This window comes from Taeniopygia guttata, chromosome 2, assembly GCF_048771995.1.
Source record: "Taeniopygia guttata chromosome 2, bTaeGut7.mat, whole genome shotgun sequence".
NCBI classification, from domain to species: Eukaryota; Metazoa; Chordata; class Aves; order Passeriformes; family Estrildidae; genus Taeniopygia; species Taeniopygia guttata.
The window spans coordinates 144,597,896-144,617,040 of NC_133026.1; the positions used below are offsets into that span (position 1 = coordinate 144,597,896).

A 19,145-nucleotide genomic window follows, 5' to 3' on the forward strand; every position below is an offset into this window, starting at 1 on the left:
AAAAAAATCAAAATTTAAAAAATGAACCCTCAGAAATATGTCTCTAAATTCATTAATGATATTGTGGATTTCTGTGAAAATGCTACAAATTTCATTGAGGTTCTCATGATTTTGCAATTAATGAACAATTTATTTTTCTCTTTTCCATATTTAATTGTTCTGATAATCTTAGGATTATCTTTTCTAGTACTGGCTTCATTATCCATCTTATTTAAGGGCAAGTCTTTTGACAATCTCTTTGGATTAGACCTTCTTCCACTCCTGTTCTTGCAAATCAATGGCCAGAAATAAAATTTTCTCTTTAGTGCTGATTCAAGAATAATTAGGGTTCAAAACAGTTCTTTGGTTCAACCAGACTCCCGACATGTAACTCCTCATTTTGAAGGCCTGCACTTCCAAATCATTCCCTGTCACTGTTTAGAATGTCTTCAACCTCTTTAATAGGGTAAGTTTTCAACCTGTTAACTAGAAAGCCACACAACAGTTGCAACAAAACACTCTTCTGAGATAAAAATTAATAGCCAGTAATCAGTTGATTTCTTTTTGAAAGCAAATGAGGAATTATTTTACTGAAATTCTAAAAAATAAAAATAAAAGTAAAAAAAAAAAGTCTCTATAGATAAATAATTAGCAGCATTGATAAAAAACAGAGATCCCTTAAGCTTATACAAATAAAATTCCTTATATCAGATGAAGTAGTAGAAGATGCAGACAAGAAAAAACAAAGTCGGCAAATTAAGGCATTATGTAAATGTTTCAGGAAGGAAGGAAGAAACTAATGGAAGAAAATTATAAATAAACCCAGTGAATTTTTCTTTTTTTTTCTCTCTCAGTTGATTCAATCTCCAGAGTAAGCAATTCCCTGTAAATACAAAATATGCTGTAGCTGCCATGATGAGATAGAAAAACAAAATATAAATAAAAACCAGTAAGAGCAAAGCTGTAGTCTGTCCAGACTTGCTTCTGTCATGCAAACAGCAGAAGGAGTGAAAAGATATATAACATGGAAGCAGCTGTTTTAATTCCAGTTATATTTTGTAAATACTCAGCTGAGATTGAAACAAAGACTGTCTCTGTGGCCTGACTCTAATGGAACAAAGGTTTAAAGTGTCCTGGCTGTTCCTTACAAAAATGGACACAAGCAGAAGCTAAAGCAACCTGCATAAGCCACAATTTCTTTACTAGACACAGAACCAGAAGGAAACAAGGTGTGCAGGAAGAAGTTTAGCTTTCTCAGGTATCCTGAGACAGAAAACTGTAGGCTGACAACTGGTAGTGATTTAATACTAAGCTGAAGCCTGAAATTAATATTTAGAGTTTCCAGAATGAGGAAGAAGGAAAAAACAAACTGAATTCAAACACAGCCAGCCATGATTCTGCCCAGCTTCCAGCTCCTCTGCCTGGAGAGCCCCCAGCTTTTTAACACCTACTAATGATTTTTCCCATTTCATTACAAAAATTCGTTGATCTATGCCTCTTCTCAACTAGGTTCTTCTCTGTGGACTTCTATGATTTTTGGAAAATATTGCTGCTTTATAGGTATAAAGAGTTTCATAATGTCCCCATTTAATTCCTTAATATAGTTGTAAATTATTCATTTATACTAAAAACACTTAGTTCTAGCCCTGATATTTTTCTGCAATACTTGAAAGGGATATTTGAAGATAAAGAAAAATCCCCTTCAAACAGAACCTGCTTGTATAGGTCTCTTTTAGTGTGCTGAGCAGGGGTGTAAGGAAACAGTCAGTTTCCATCTTACAGTTCTTTTCCAACCTTAATGATTCTATGAAACAAACACATATTTTCACATTTTCTTCATTAAACAACCTCTGTTAGCTTATTAGCAAGAATAAAATGAATTATCACAAATTTCTCAGCAGGAACAGGCTACCAACACAAGAAAGTCTTCTCACAAAGAATCAGAATACACAGAATCACAGAATAAACTGAGTTGGAAGGGATCCACAAGGATCATGGGGTCCAACTCCTGACCCTGCACAGGACTGTCCTCAAGAGCCACACCATGTACCTGAGAATATAATCTGATTATTGTTTCCGTGAGGGTACTTCACATACTGGCTTAATTAATTAATTAATCTGCTTTTGTTCAGCGGGCAGTAAACAAAACTGAAAAGCATTACAAAAAAGCCCCAAAAGATTTTACATACCTATGGACAAAACATGCTTTAGCTAAAAGAAATCCAGAGCCATATATTGGAATGAAAGCTCTGATGAGGAGAATGAAATTTTCTCCACTTCGCTAGGGATCATGTAATTCCTAGTACTTGTATGAACAGAAACCAAGCACCTTACTCCTAAAATCTCCTATCTAAACATGAATCAGTTTAATGATGAAGTGGCTGAAAACAAATAACAAAACCATTTATTACCTTTTCATATTAATATGCAACCCTCTTAACATTTGAGTATTGGAATTCTACTAGAAAAAGGAGAACCACAGATTTGAGTTTGCTTGTGATCTATGTTAGTGAATAACTACGACCATAGTCGTAGTTATTCACTAACTAACGTGTTTCACACTGTTTTTCTTTCCTGACTTGCCTCTGTCAGGCAGATCAGTTTGTCAGTTCTTTCAGTCCAACCAAGGGTCAAGGTGAAGAGATGTATTACAGTAAACACTGCTGTCTCCCTGCTTTCAAAACAGACCACAAATACTATTTTAAAAGACTTATAAACAACATACAGAATTGCCGTATCAAAATACTTCTTTGTTAAAATGGAACTGTTTCATACGTGTAGAATATTTGTGCATGTAGGCTAAGCACTAAAAATTACGGCTATACAAAAAAAATTTAATACAAAACCCAAAGCAGGTAAGTACTTCAAACAAATAACTCAATCTCAACTACCTATATGACAAAAACATCTCAACTTTCTCAATATGAGCTGAAAACACCCATCCCCTACCAGGTGGACTACATTCAGTAGGAGCAAAGGTGTGAGGAAGCTACAGAGTGCTGTGCAATCTCAGTTAACACAAAAAAAGCCCACACATAGATTGGTGAGAAACAGCAGTGAGAAAACTCCACTGATTTCCTGATCACACATCTGCTCTTAGGGCTGAGGATCTGTAAGAACATTCTCACCCTCACGTGATACCTGATCTAGTGATCTAGTTACCTGATACAGTGATCTAGTTCTTATACCTAAACATTAAAATTTATTCACTAATTTGATGCCTGTTGGTGGCAGTAGCCCCATTCTACCCCTGTCAGAGAGGAAGAAACATCTTCCAGAAACAATTTGTTGATAAGGAGCTGGGGTGCACACATTGACAACACTTTTTACTACAAAGAGAACTATTTCATGGTCTGTGTGCAACCTGTGACTTAAAAAGTCTTCAAACCAACACTCCTTATCAAACCACCAAATGAGCAAACACCTTAACTCTCAATGACAGCTCTTTGTTCCTGAACTCTCTCTACACCAAAAAAAAAACCCTGAAGTGGAAGGTGTGCTTTAAGAAAGGATTAAAAGGGACACAAAAGAATGTTTTAATGAAAAAGAGCTTCAACTTTGACTACAGGGCTCAAACAGCCTTTCTATAATATGTGGTCATCTCATCAGTATTTAGCTGCCTTCCTGGACAAAAATTCCTTCACTGTTGGCTCATGGATTAGAGTGTCAAAGAAATTCTTTGTCCATCTCAGCTAGAAGAGTTCTGCTGTATAATAACGACCATGGGTTAGAGGGGAATGCCCTTGGATGATTTTAAGATGATTTACGAGAAAATGGGAGTACATGCCACTTGAATAGTAAGCTGAGTTTCTTCAGGCAGTAAAAGCCTTTGCTTGCTCTTAAGCAGGTTTGTTTAGACAAACTGTCTCACTCTGCACCTCCCCTGCTAAGCAGTCAGCTCAGCATTTGTCAGCTGGCACCGGATCCAACAGAGGGGAAGCGCCCTCCCCAGCGCCTGGCTTTGAACGCCGCTCGTGTTTGTGCAGGACACACAACGCTGAGCTGCCTCCAACACCACCCGGGGATGGCCAGGTCTGTTCATCAGCACAGCTACTGCCAGCTCTGCATTCATCAGGGCTCCAGAGTCCCATCGAACTGCATCGTTCCTCTGTCACACAACTCTGTTGGAGTCATTAATTTGAAGGGACTGCTCTCAGCATTTGTAATTGGATGTATGACATTTCGCAGGCATAGCTACACAGCCTTAACTGGCATGTTTTTAAACTACTCTTCATTCAAATTACTATTTTTTAGCCTCTAAAATGTGGTATTTCATAGCATTAGGAGAGCAGCTGAGAAAAAATAAAGTGAACTGGCCATTTAAAACTAACACAGAAAATTGCTTCTCCTGCAGAGAATTACATCCTACTTGCAGGAAAAATTAATTTAAATTAGAATCCAGCTGATGGAAAAAACATTTTAAACTAAGGCCAAACATGACATCTTTAAGATATATGTAGGCTCCCACTTCAGGAGGATTGAATGGTTCACTACAGAGAAGGGGCTGTAATCTGTCTTCTACCCAAATGCCATTCCCCAGCCATTAAATGTCCTCTCTTATATCTTGCCAGCCAGACCCAAACTTAGCCAGAACTGTTAACTTTGTTTAACCAAAAAGAAACAGAAATAGGCATACACACAGTTTGGCGTATATAAAACAGAAACTTGCTTAGACAAATAAGCCCTCTATGAAGAAAATATATTTACTAAGCATGTACATGGAAAATCGGAAATAAAGCGGGTATTTTTTAATCCTGTGCTGTACTGGCTTTGTGTGGCCAAGGTTTGGCAGCAGGGGGGCTACACTTTGGCTTTTCATTATCCTGCTCTGATTTGACTGGTAATAAGTTAATTCCCCCAAGTTGTGTCTGTTTTTCCTGTGATGGTAACTCATGAGTGATCTCTCCCCACAAGCCTTTTGTTGTATTTTCTCTTTCCAGTCCAGCTGAGGAGCTGCTTCCTGGGCACCCTGGAGTCCAGGCAGGGTCAACCCTCCAGATTTGAAAAAAAAGACTTTTTTGGATTTTTTGTATTCTGTTTCAGTGATTGGGCCCGCAAAGTGGAGGCAATCATTATGCTTTAAAGGATCCAATGAGATGAACAGAGGATGTGACCAGTAAGGCCTGGTGACTCTGGAAAGAGCAGAAGAACTATCCATGAGTCACTGATCTCAGAGATCAATGCAGATCACTGAGAATCTGAATTATAGAAGCAAGGAACAGCGGAGGCCCACTGCAGCTGCCAGCTATTCCTCTGACCAATACATGTGCAGCTTCAATGAAATTTCAACTCTAGAGTTTTCTAGTGATTTATTTATTTTACTTATGTCAGGGATTTCAGCACTTTTCTTGTTGACCTATAAAAGACAGCAAAACATTTTATTACTGGGAAACCTCTACGAATATTTGAGCTCCAGCTCAAAACATATATTAGATGTCATTGAATAGAGAATATCACACAGAATAACTATATATATATTTATATATATATATAGAGATAGATATTTTCATGCTTAGCATATTTTAGCAATTGCCAAAACATTATTTTGGTCAAAAATATAAAACACTGCATCATATGAGCTGCTATGAAGACATTAACTCCATTGCAGCCAGACACAGGGCAAAGTGAAAACATCTATTAACCAGATGCCTATAGAGTGCTAAGCTTTCCAAGAAATTAAGAACACGAGAAAGTGGTATAAACTTAAAAAAAAGTTGTAAAATATATGGATAAAAAGATAAAATAAAAAAACACCAACCTGTATGTACTAGGTAAAATGAGAAGAACCTGCAGCCAAAGCTCTTGTGAATTTTAGCCATCTGTTTTGAACTGTCTCTGAGATGCAGAACCAGGTATTATATTTCTGGAAGATTCAAAGACCTTCAACAATATCTTCCATCCACCTCTAAGAAAATTGGCAAGAGTGGATTCAAGAAAAAAAAATACTGATAAAATGACGGGCTCTAAATTGACTCTTAGAGTACAAGAAAGATCTGTCTGTATTTCTAAATACTTATCTGAAAACGTAAGTTTAATAGTAAGCAGGAGTCAGAAAAATCAACCATAACATAAAGGAAACATCAAGAGCAATACAGCAAAAAAACACCTCATGCCCTGGTATGAACCAGGAGGGCTTTGCAGAGGGATCTGGACAGGCTGGATCAATGGACTGAGGCCAATTGTGTGAGGTTCCATAGGGCAAAGTTCCAGGTCCTGCCCTTGGGTCACAACTGCTCCATGCTGGGGGCAGAGGGGCTGGAAAACTGCCTGGCAGAAAAAGACCTGGAGCTGTGGGTCAGCAGTGGCTAAACATGAGTCAGCACGTGCCCAGGTGGGCAAGAAGGCAAATGGGATCTTGGCACCTTGACACGTTATTAAAATTAATGTGGCCAGCAGGACCAGGGCAGGGACTGTCCCCCTGTACTCAGTACTGGTGAGGTCACACCTCAAATCCTGTGCTCAGTTTTGGGCCCTTCACTACAAGGAGGACATTGAGGGGTTGGAGTGGGTCCAGAGAAGGGCAGTGGAGCTGGGGAAGGCTCTGGAGCAGAAGTCTGGTGAGGAGCAGCTGAGGGAGCTGGGGGTGCCCAGCCTGGAGCAGAGGATCCAGGGGACCCTTATCACTCTCTACAACTGCCTGACAGGGGGCTGTAGCCAGGCAGGGGTCGGCCTCTTCTGCCAGGTAACAAGAGACAGGATGAGAGAAAATGGCTTCAAGCTGTGCCACAGGAGGTTTAGATTGGATATTAGGAACATTTTTTCATTGAAAAGGTGATCAAGCATCAGAATAGGCTGTGCAAGGAGGCGGTAGACTCAGCTTCCCTGGAAGCGTTCACAAGATCTGTGGATGTGACGCTTGGGGGACACGGATTAGTGGTGAACGTGAGCTGAGTTAACAGTTGCACTCGATGACCTCGTCTTTTCCAAACACAGCAATTCTGTGATTATGCAAGAGGTTATGGGGAATATTACAGAAACTATTATAGAGCACCCTAGGCAGAGAACATGCTGTTCTTGCCCATTCCACAGAGTTTTGTGTTACTGACTGTATTCACACTTTCTTAGAGGAAAATAATAATGCACACACTACTTTCATCTACATATTCAGAAACTAAAAGCTGTCTCAAGCCAGTTCATATGGTAAAGCCAGAAGTGAAAAATTTTCCTTGATGGGACAGTAATTAGCAGACAGCTGAGGACTGAATTTCCCAGATGTATTTCAAGGAAGAATTACGTTTTCAGGATAAAACCAGCCCCTAATACCTTCATAGTCAAGATAGAAAGCTTCCCAAAATTGGAACCCCTTGTTTTGGTGTCCCCAAGTCACTTGTTGTTTGACTTTGCTTGATCATTTTGCTTTTACCACGGAATAAACAAAAAATGTTTCATCTGCCCAAAACTGAGGCTATTTTCTTTATGAAGAAGGAAAAGGATGAGCAATTTAGTTTGGAAAATTTGCAGTGTATTTTGTAGTGAAACCAATGAAGGTAAGATTTAGGAGCTCTAATGAGCTAACAGGTCAAGAACAGGTAATTTGAGTTTGTACTTTGACCTGAAGAGTTTATTTTTAAAGGACATTACAAAAGGTCACATTTCTAAAATAATGCAAATATTAGTACATACAAACAGCAGAGGGCATGGGCACTTAGGATGGCAGAGGTGAGACAGCTGGAGTAATTGTTGTTTTGTGTAGTTGAAAAATTGTACCACTGATGACAGTAAAATATAACCAGGTACTTTATCAAAGCAAGAGTTTCTCTGCTCTATCAACATATTTTAAGCTTATTTTAATTCAGCTTTTCCACAGAAGTTAAACTCTACGTATCAATGAAAGTACAATAGTCATACTAGTTGTGTATAATCATGACAGTCTGGAAAGAGTAACAGAAAACTGGAAAAAAATCAGCAGCAAATTTTGTCTACAAGCAGAATGCACAGTATCATGCTGAGCAACTGTAACAAAAGCAAAACCTGAATTTTACCATTAACACTAAACTCACATAAATTTAAGGTAATTTAGACTAAGTAATTGCTTTGTATGTATGTGACATTCCTCTTAGGGAAAAGTTAAATGGGCAGGTAGAGGAGATTATTACTATACATCTCTTCAACTACTCTATTCTGAACGAATACTCACTGTTGTCTTTTTAAACAGATTGGGCCTCAATGCCCCAGGCCAATGAGCGTTTAAGAAACCATTTGGACAATGCCCTTAGCAGCAGCTTTAACTGCTGGTCAGCTCTGAATTGGTCAGGCAGTTGGATGAGATGGGCATTGTAGGTTCCTTACAAGTGAAAATAACTCAATTCTGTTCTGTTCTATACCAAAGATTTGAGAGGTTGAATATATCCAATTCAATCTTAAAGCTAAATTTAAACATTGGACTCTCCTATGCCAAAGACAATAATTCACATAAAGCTTTATTTGAGTTTGACATTACTTTTTATACTGTGAAAGAAGCCATCCAGAAAAGCAAACTCTGTCAAAAGAAGAGATTAGAACTCAGGTTTCCAAAGACATGGGATAGAAACACCTGTACAGGCTCATCCTGCCTCACCTGTGTGTGATACCCATCTGCAGGGCCTATGCCACTTCTCACTGAAAACCTACAATTCACTTTGTAAGAAATAGAACAGTTGCTAATCAAAAACAAGCATTTCAGGGCCTTGTAAGACCATCATTACTGTAATAAACATTTTGGCCACTTTGAAGGAATTTTAAATATCTCGTCCAAGTTCAGTTTTGGTTTTTTTGTGTTACAAGGAACAGACAACTCCATTCCATTTAAAGCCAGCACTGGGGATTCCAACCAGGTCTCATGGTGTCTCAAAACCTGTTTCAGATATTTTTTCCGGATGTTTTCTTACCTCCATCTCCTTCTTCTTCTCCTTCATTTAGAACAATAATGCAGATGTGTTTGGTCAGCTGACGTGTGTTGGAGAATTTCCGATTGCATTTCCTGCACTCCAGGCTGCCTGCTGAGACTTCAGATGGTTCTGGGCTTTCCTCTGTCCCAGCTGGAGTCTCTTTGCTTGGAACAGGATTATTTTCTGCCACATCTTCATCCACACAGAACTTCTTAGTGGACCCTTTTGGTCTGCCCCTTTTCCTCTTCGCTACAAGCAACTCTAGGAAAGAAAATTAAAGTTTAAAGTAAACTACAATTAAATTCCATGGCTAATTAGCTAATACCGCTCTGATCTTTGAAAAATAGGTGCCTTAAATGAAGTTTGAGGGGAGTTATTCCAAAAGCTTAAAAAAGCTAGCATCACACAAACTTATTTAGAGCAGTGGTACTTGCTGGCATTTCTGGTAGCTGCAAAGCAATAATATTTGTGTTACTGAGATCAGCAGATGTCAAAGTGCCACAGTTTTACTTAATTACACTGCAAGCACTCTATCAGCACATGTATTCTACAAAATTGCTCTGCTGTGTTTCAACACTACAAAAGCCTTTTAATTTAAATAATTTTCAAAATTATCTAGGTACTGAGATGTAATCAGGGAAAAATAATGTATGTTTAAGAACCAAAATCTCATTGTCTTTTTAATATAGTGAAAAATTACTCCCTAATATTTTCTGTGGTTCTTAATTGTCAGCACTTTCTAGCCAAAAGCTGGCCTAAAAAATTGTTGGCAACAAATAAGTTCCGGAAGTCATGCAAAAAAAAAAATCCTGAATTAAAATCAGAAGTAATCCAAAACTCCTAATAAATACAATATAATTTTACATTCCTATATTTCTATACATATATTTTCTATAGTTTTACATTCCTATATTTTTCTTATAGTAGAGGAAATACTGATGAAATCCATGATATGCAGTGCACAGAAATGCATAACAACACTGTATTTCCTGCTTAAGATTTCTCTCATCACTGCTGTACTGATAAATTGAGATTGACAATGTAGAAGTCTGAAAAATCACAAAAAGAGAGAATATTAAAAAAAAACCCGAACTAGAAAATTTTTTCAAGAACAGATGCTGAAAGACCTTTTTGAATTGGTTGATTTAGAGGTTATGGAAAAGTAAATGACTTAAGGAATCTTAAAGGAAGATGATGCAGGAGAACAGAAGAAAGCAGCATCATGTTATTTGTAACCTAGTCAGCATTTCCCTAAAACATATCAAACAAACAAAACCTCACAAGCAGAGACCACAGCTTTGAGTTAACCATGTAATTACTGTGAGATTAAAAAGAATGCATTCTGTCTTCTTACAGGAGTGACTGAATACCTGTCTGCTTAAAACTGCCAAGAAACCTTACTATGAATAGAAAAAAGCAACTGTTTCCCTTAACTTTTTAAAACTCTCCATCAGTGTCCTGAAATTTCATGCTACTCTAGGAAAAGTAGTTCTGTCAATTTCAGCCAAAAAGAAAGGGGTGATTTCAGTGCTCTCAAAACTCCTCTTTATTCCCATTCATGCTATTTTGATAGCCATCACAGCAATCAGTATTTAAGTTGATTAACAAACAATTAAAACAAACCCAACAACAATTATCTTTACATCAACCCATCAAAAGGCCACAGTCTGCTAATTGTCCAACATGAGGAATACACATGTGGATGCTGGTCAGACTACTATAAAATAGTTAAATCCAAGGCTTCAAAGAATGAATGCAACCACCATATTCTCTATGATATTCTTTTCATTTCTTCCAATGCAATCATCAGATTACCCAACAAAAAGAAATTAAGAAAAATCAGGTCAAAGAGTCTCTTCTTCCTGACTGTTTTAGTGCAAATTTAATGAAAAACAGAACAGCACTTTCACATTAAGACCAAAATTGAAATAAAATTTTGCATGCAAGTGGAAATATGAAAGCTGCTCCTTTAGATGGCTAGTGATAGAACTTCTGCTATGGCTTACAAAATTGCAGTTCTTATCACACTTAATGGTGTGGCAAATAAACAAAGAATGTTTGTAAATGTGTGCAGCAGTAGGAGAATTGACAGCAGTTCTCAACCATGTAAAAGGTTTGGTGGCATGAGGCAGGCAGCAACAAACACAGGAACAGGAGGGCTAATGGGAGAGCTGATACATCACCAGAACTTCCAAGGCTTATCAGTGATTTCATTGCTCCTTTGTTTCCTTTTTCCAAGACAGAACTTATCTCAAGCTACTTTGAGTTAACAATGACAGAATTAAATTTTTAAAGAGGCACATAACCACAAATTCCAGCTGTCTCTCTACCCAGCTTGCCTCCAGAGAGCTCTCCACACTGCAGAATACAAATTCCAGCTTAAACCACCTAAGATCAACAGCACCCAGTAATTTAATAGTAGAACATTTTCATTCATCTGCCAGTACATAACCAAGTTAATAAAATATTTCTTGTTAGAAAAAAGACTATTTAACTGCTAAAAATAAAGTAGTATATTAAATAAATAATAACCCCCCCAACACTTATTTCAAGGATGCTTAGTCATAAATAGAAGTTTTAAATTGGTCATTAAAAAGATTTTGAATTAAGATCCTGTTCCCTCAAGAACAATTTCATTGTTTCTGGGGATTTTGCACTCATTATAGACTGACTGAAACCAATCTTTATGCTGACTGCTATTGGATGAGCAATGGCAATATCCAGGGAAGACATTCTGTGCTATGATGTATAATTATGTACTCAAAGGCATAAAAAAGACATTCCAAAAAGAGAGTAATGAAATAAACTGTGTCTATTTTTATACTGTTTCTTCATAGGAATTGTTCACGTAAGCTTGTCCAAATCAATCTATTTAATACAAAATTTTGTCAGAAATCACAAAACACTTGTGCAAATGTCACTTAAACCTCCTGATCATATTTTAACAGGCTGACACATTAAGCAACATGAATCCTTCCTCAAATGTCAGTATAAAAAGCTTAAATTCATCAGTTACAACAGCACAACATATTCAGACTCTTCTGCACACAGTGTCACACAAATGCATGCATATAAATCTCATCCTCAGCCTTATTTTATTACAGTTCTGTGTTTGTATCACAGCACCTGCAACACCTCCTGTCCCCCAGGTGTGAATGCAGGCTCTGTGTGTGTTTTTGTGATCAGGCAAGGATGAAGGTGATGTACACACCGTGGTTCTAAGTGACCTTAGGGAGCTGCACTCCTCGAAGGAAACTGTGATACTCAAACTGTAACTTCCTTCAAGGTTTCACAACAGACAGAGACATGCATCCCATAATCCAGATACAGCCCAAACCAAAAACAATCCATCAGGTAATAACAGTATGAGCAGATGAAACCAGGGCCATTGATGCCCACAAATCCTCACCAATCTGACTAAGCAGAAGCAAAAGAAAGTTGAATTTTGACAAGCACTCTGAAGGAAACGGAGATCATTATGAAGAATTATAAAAAGCCCTAGGCTGAACTGGAGCATGAACGACTACAATTACCTGTCATTTCCCAAAACAAAGATGTCACATTCCAGTGCTGGACAAAATGTGACTTGTGCATAGATGTATAACAGCAACATCTCCCTGGGACCCTTGGTCCCACTCCATTAAAAAAATTTTAACATCATTGTGCCAAAATATTTAGGACAAATCAACTCTAAATAGATTATGGCTTAACAATGGGAAAGTGGTGTGACTAAACAAAATTCAGCAGAGAGCACTGTAAATAAAATAACACTAGAGTAATAAACATATATTACATGCCTAGCACTTTACTTGTCCCCAGTATTTATAAAATCATTAATTCATTACTGAAGCAGAACAAAGAGCTCCATTAGCAACTCAGCATTCACTCTTCTATACCAATTGTGGGGTAGCTACAGTATTTACCAATAATTGGAAAAGAATTTACACTTTCAAATGAGAAAAATACCTTCATCTATTAGTCACCAAGTACTGAAAGTTGTAATTTCTAAGACTGTCATTCACCAATTATTTCTCCTTTCAGTGACAATACTGAATTACTACAAAGACTGGTTCACTGACAAATAATTGTATACTACAAACTTTCCAAGTTTTATTTGCTACAGATTCCACAGCAGGAGGGAATAATTAATGTTTTGAAAGAAGAACTTTTTCCAAATCCTATGCTCAACTGTAGAATACTGTATTTTTTTTTAAACAGAACACAGAAAATAATTCAATGGGACTTCAGAACCCTCTTCTCCAATCAATCTGCCTGATAGGAAAGGAGAAATGTTAAAGAATGCCTAGAACATGACTTGAAAACTATGGAAAAGTAATTTACCTTGACATTCTTACTGACATCAGATGGCAAAGAGTTGGGCTACATAACCTGAAAAAGGTGGCACCATATGAACACATCAGATGAATAAAGTATTCACCAAGAATAATTAGAAAGGTAAATTATGAATATATAACTTAAGAATGTTATATTTTACATAAGATTTGCAAAGTTGTTTTCTTAAAAGCTGATTATGTCTAATTTCTATTGCTGCAGATCATAATGGTAATTACAAACTATCCTCATAAATGTACAATGCATGCTGATCACATACAATATAAAAAGTGCAGATACTCCTGACAAAAATACAAAGTGAAGTTTACAGAAGAACCCCTTTTTACTAAAAGGAGTATGTTACAAGGTACCAGTCTCACTGTGCTCAGAAACATATGTAGTGGAGGGATAACAGGAAACAAAGATTTGAGAAAGGAAAAGGCATTTCGCATGCCCAAAGAATTAATTCTGTGCTATGAAAATAAAATTAGAATAACATTTTGAAAACTGATTTGAAATTTATTCATCATCTTCTGATACATTGGTAATTTTGGGCACTATGTGAAATAATACTCTGGTGAGATTTTTTCCTCACCAGCCACCTGAGTAGACAGCAGCTCTAGTGAAATACTAAATGATCATAATTAGAAATATCTTCTTACATTGGTGAAATTAATATAACTACTGAATTACTGCTGGTAAATAAGCAAAGAAACATCACATACATATGTTAACAACAAAAAAATTATTGAATGTATGATATTAGAGGGCGGTTGATTCATAAGCACATAGCTTTTAAAATCCAGAAATTACAGAGATTGAAAAATCCTAGTATTTGTGTTAAATAAGAGGTTTGCCAGCAATATAAATCCATTACTTAGTAAGAGCATAAAAGAAGATAAAAAGTCTGAATTATTTTGAACCCATTGCCAATATTCCAACGGATGGAATTTATGATCAGTTAAAAATGGAAAGGAAGAAATGTAACTTCTTCCATTGCACAATAAAATTTTTATGTGTAGCTAATTCAACTTCTGATTGCTTTATTTACCAGCATCACTATCAAAACACAGTTATAAATTATGAATTATGCCACTTCTCTTTTTGGAAGAGAACTATTAACATTACCTGAATCACAACAAACAATTTAGACCACTCAAAAATGACACCTAAGCCTCAAGACACACCCTCACCCATGGTGTCCTGATTGCTTTTCACCATGGTGTCCAGATGGCTGCTTGACAACCTTCCCACTGCTCCCAGTACAGAGCTCAAATTAAAGCTGTAGGAAGCAAACTTTACTATACTTGACATTGAAAATTAATGAACCAATGTCATCATTCCCTAAAACACGTTGAGTTTATCCATATCTGTTATGTAATCTATTCTGTGCTGAATGAAATTTGGGGTGACAGCTGCACAGTGCTTATTATAAAAACAAATTACGGAAACCATTCTATACACAATCCAGAGTCATCACACCACAGGTTTTATTAAAAAAATATGTAACATTGAAAATTACGTTTCTCTCAATTTCTGAATGTACCTTTTCCATCTTTGCTTGTGTTTGTGGGTACGGTTAGAGGCTGGAGAGGAATAATGATGTCATCCACACCGGTCCCTTCTTCTTTGTGTTTCTCAGAGACATGAGACAACAGCTCGGACTTACTCGGTGAAAATAAGTTACAAAGCTTACACATGAAGATGGAATTGATCCCTGGAAAAGCAAGTTTAAAAACAATGAGTTAGTGTTTTCAAATATAAGTTATTTATGTTATCATGAGTTACTGAGATTTCGTTCAGTCAACATAGTAACTATAATTTACTTAAGACACATAACAGGCAGCAATGAGGTGAAATGAACACATTCATAATACATCCCCAAATGAATTAATTTAAGAAATGGGTAAACTCCCAGCTAGATCCTCATAGGGCAAATAATTTCTTCTGGCTAAAATCTTAGAAATGTTTTAACAGGACACAAAAGGAAGAAGAACAATTTAAGACCTTTTTCCCCTTCCAGCCTCAAACATCATTATAATTTTATATATTTTCAAACACATGGTAAAATTATATGTAAGACATGATGTCCTTATTGAGTTCCATGAAAAGTTCCTGTTGATTTAAGAAAAACAAACAAACAAAACAAAAAACAAACTAAAAACCTTCAAGCAGCAGGATCAAATGAAGAATGCCATTAAAATGCCCCCTGGTCAATTTGACACAACTTTTTAGATAAAGCTTTATGTTTTTTTAAAATTCACAGGTACTTGACGTGTGATATGAAAGCAAAGCGTCAGAAAGTAAATAACAATAAAGAAGGATTAATATAATCCCAGATTTTAAAAAGCCAGAGATTTTAGCCAGAGAAATTCAGAGGATTACTGTTTTCTAACACTGCAGACTTTTAGTTTAATAAGTGATTTCTGAAGAAAGAAATCAATCATTCCCTTCAGGGTCATATGAAACAAAAAAACAACCAGCAACCAATTTTAACAGCACACCTGTTCTCCAGCTACATGTATGAAGCTCTGGTCCAGAGCCCTGTTGCAATTGCTGCTCTCCCTCCACCTCCCTACAGAAAATTAGGGACATAAACCCACTGAAACCAAACTGGAACAAGCAGCACTTCTGAGGTACAAGTCAAACCAGAGATCACTGGGTAAGTACAGAAATAAAGTGATAGTTTGTGAATTTTGGGATGAATCCGGGCATAAGAGAACATGGAAGTTGTATTTTGTGACCTGTTTTTAAAACAAACCTAAGCACTCCCCTATTGAAAATTATTCTACCTCTTTCATGGCACACTAATTATATAGTTCACCCCACTCAAAAAAAAAAAATATTTAAGGTGTCCTGAAAGTTAAGAGCAGCAGAGGTGTCTCTTTTACAGGTATTTGCTCTTGAAACATAACAAAAGCACGGCTCAAAACCAACAGGCAGGTTATGCCTTCATCTCTTCCACAGTATCTCTGAAAAAACAGCTCCAATACTGCTCCTGTTGTTCGAAATACTCCCTTATTACACACAAGCAGCTGTGTAAGTGTATGGTACAATCAACATGTTCTTAGGAGCTCAGCTGGGCTCCTTCTCAGGCATTCTGCTGTCTTGAGCACACAGATATTTCTGTTTTGATTGCAGTATGTTGAAATGTTCCTTTGAACTAATTCTGCTCTAGTTAGCATTATTGTTTTTTGTTGTTTTTTTTTTACAGAGCATGAAGCCTGTTATTGACCCAGCCAATAACAACTCTTCTCTTTGAATGTAAATGCAAAATAAAACCTACGAACATTTACCTAAACATTTAACCAACTGAAATCTCACAATTTAGCTGACATTTCTGTTTTGAAATTGTATTTGCCTCTGTTTCTGTTTCCTGACCTGCTGGCTGTTTACCCTAGAAGTTCTGGCTCAGTGTTTTTCTCTTGTCTCCACCTTCAACAGCCGCAATCAGTACTTGCACACCACTTTATCTCTCACTCCTCCCAGTGAGCACTTGGGGAGGGGCAGAAGAGCAAGGAGAGTGCCCAGAAGCCTCTGTGGGTGTTAGAAGTGTTTGATTAGCAAGGCCCCCAAAACCAGAAGAGAACTGCCCAGGTGGCAAAGCACTGTGAGTGTCAGTGAAGGCGCAGGAAGCATCAGGAGAACACACAGAAGATGCACGAGCTTTACTCAGAGGTGAGATGGAAACCGGAGCAATAAAATTATTTTAGGTAGAATGACTGGAAAAGGAGGTCAGAGAGCAGAGGATAAACTGTGCTGATCACCAGACTAAGCAACTATGGAATAAGCAAACAATAATTGATTACGCAGTTGCTAATTAGGCAGTGTAGCAATAAAGCAATGAATTATAGTCAATTAAGTGTAAAAATCAAATAAGGAGTAAGTTAATTAACTATGCATAGAATCAATGACTAATTAGTGAATAATTAATCATGTAGGAAATCAACTGAACAATTAATTAGGCAGCAATTAAATATGCAGAGAAAGAAAAGAACAGTAATCAAGTATGCAGGTACACAAATGTCAGGAAATTCAGCCAAAACCAATCTGGGATGTTCTGTTCACTAAACACATTTGTGGTAATTCATTATCTTCAGCTTGCCCCTATAAGCTGTGCTAAATATACACTGAAATAAATAATACCAATAATTTTCTTCTTAATTGACTATGTGGAAAATTGAGCTATAACTTAAGCAAAGTCTTTTTTTTCTAATTCTTCCAAAACCCTCAGCATATTGCTTAATTAGTAGGGTTTTTTTTTTCCTTCACACTAAGCATATCTACAGCAAAGGGAGTTTAATAAATGGATTTCTAAAAACAAAGAGCAAGCTGCAGACTAGGAAGCAGATTCCCTTCACAAAGCATAAACCAGTATCTGTCCTCTTTGGCTTTCAAATTGTAGTGGGGAATGGGAAAGGGGCAAGAAAGCAGCACTTCTGTTGGAAAGATCACTGAAATTAACAGTACTTAAGGGAATCAAGGAATATATTATTGTCATATATACTTTTAACCAGTATATGACAAAACTAGTGCAAAGTCAATTTTAACTAACCAAAAACTTTAATTTTGCATAAAAGGAAATTTCAGTATTGGGTATTGTTTTATTTTAACAACTACTTTCACAAGACACACAGGGCAAGGACACAAATCTGTATTTATATTTGTTTTATTTATAGTTATCTGTACCCTAAATCATTCTAATGCATCCAAAACTTTTCACCTTACCTTTCAAAGCAAGCAAGAGTTAACAACTTCTGTAAGTGCCTTTAAAGTTCTGCAGCTGTTAAAAGGAATTAGAACTCCACAATTAAATAAAAAAATAAAGTCTCTGGGTATTTGTTGGCCTGTGTAAAAAGTTGATCAATAATTATGCATCTGGTCAACCTTCCTAAAATATGCAGCAATTAAGTTCAGAATATGAATAATAACTTATTTCTTTCTAAACTTACTACAGAGCTGAACCAAACTTTGTTGCCTCATCACCATCAAATTCTTAAAAGGAACTTTCTGCAATTAAAAATCTTATTCATCAGAGTAGGACTTGGTCTTGTTGGGCTTTTTGTTTTGTTTTGGTTTTTTTTTTCCTCTTTCTGTTCTTTCTGTACAGATATCAAGTACAATAAAAAGTAGAAAAAGTGGACACAGCAATTCCAATCAAATTATCTGTTTTGTAAAAGAACTTTTCACACACAAATGTTGAACATGTAAGATATTCAAGTGTCTAAGAACAATAAACAAGACTTCTGTTCAGGTAGAAGCAATGAAATGTGAGGTAGCAGTTAATATGAAAGCAGCATGTAAAAAGCCAATTACTTTTGTTTAAGACAAGTAATTAGGCTTTAATTAGCCTTATGCAGAGTGGTTAAATGTCAGGTCAGGATAGGATGCCAAGATTAAATGTTTAGACACCATTAATAACTGCTTCACCCAGCAAGCAGACAGAGAAACACATGAGGAGAAACAGACCCTTTTCAAAGTGACATTATTTGAGAGTTACTCTATAACCATGATTAAAGTACTACTCAAAAGCCCTCTTAAAGAGTGATAAAGAACCAAATGTTTATGCTTCACTTCAACAATGCAAACTATATGAAGATAAAAAGCATCTTTAACAAAACAGACCACAAAAAAGACTAAAAAGTTCCTAGACAAGCTAAATCCTTGAAAGCAGCATGAAGGCTATTTAAAAGCATCATATTTGATGCTAATCATCAAAGAAGGTTTAGAAACGGGAAGGAAAAATCTAGCACAGCTAAATAGCAGTGAAATGAACTTTCAATAGAAGAAAACATTTTCATAGAAGTGTCATCAAATGCGGAAAGCAAAAGAAGATTTAAACTGTGTCAAATTTAAGGTAAAAAAAACAGTTAGACAGGTCACTAAGGGTAATTTTAGTAACTTAAAAAATAAAAATCAGAATGCAGCAAGATTTTAAAAACATCTCAACAGTAACAGGCCTGCCCA

The 19,145-nt window shown here is 36.6% G+C and overlaps 1 protein-coding gene across 7 annotated transcripts in view; it reads right to left on the reverse strand.

Annotated features, from left to right (window-relative positions):
• The window catches only part of ZFAT (zinc finger and AT-hook domain containing), a 113,849-nt gene that overhangs the window by 49,030 nt on the left and 45,674 nt on the right, over positions 1-19,145 (reverse strand). For all 7 annotated transcript variants that reach the window (XM_072925029.1, XM_072925028.1, XM_072925032.1 and 4 more), the window contains 2 exons: positions 14,725-14,895; positions 8,847-9,107 (listed from right to left, as the gene is read on the reverse strand). In XM_072925029.1, the coding sequence (XP_072781130.1) occupies positions 8,847-9,107; positions 14,725-14,878 (415 nt within the window). In that variant the 5' untranslated portion in view covers positions 14,879-14,895. The remainder of the gene's footprint in view (positions 1-8,846; positions 9,108-14,724; positions 14,896-19,145) is intronic.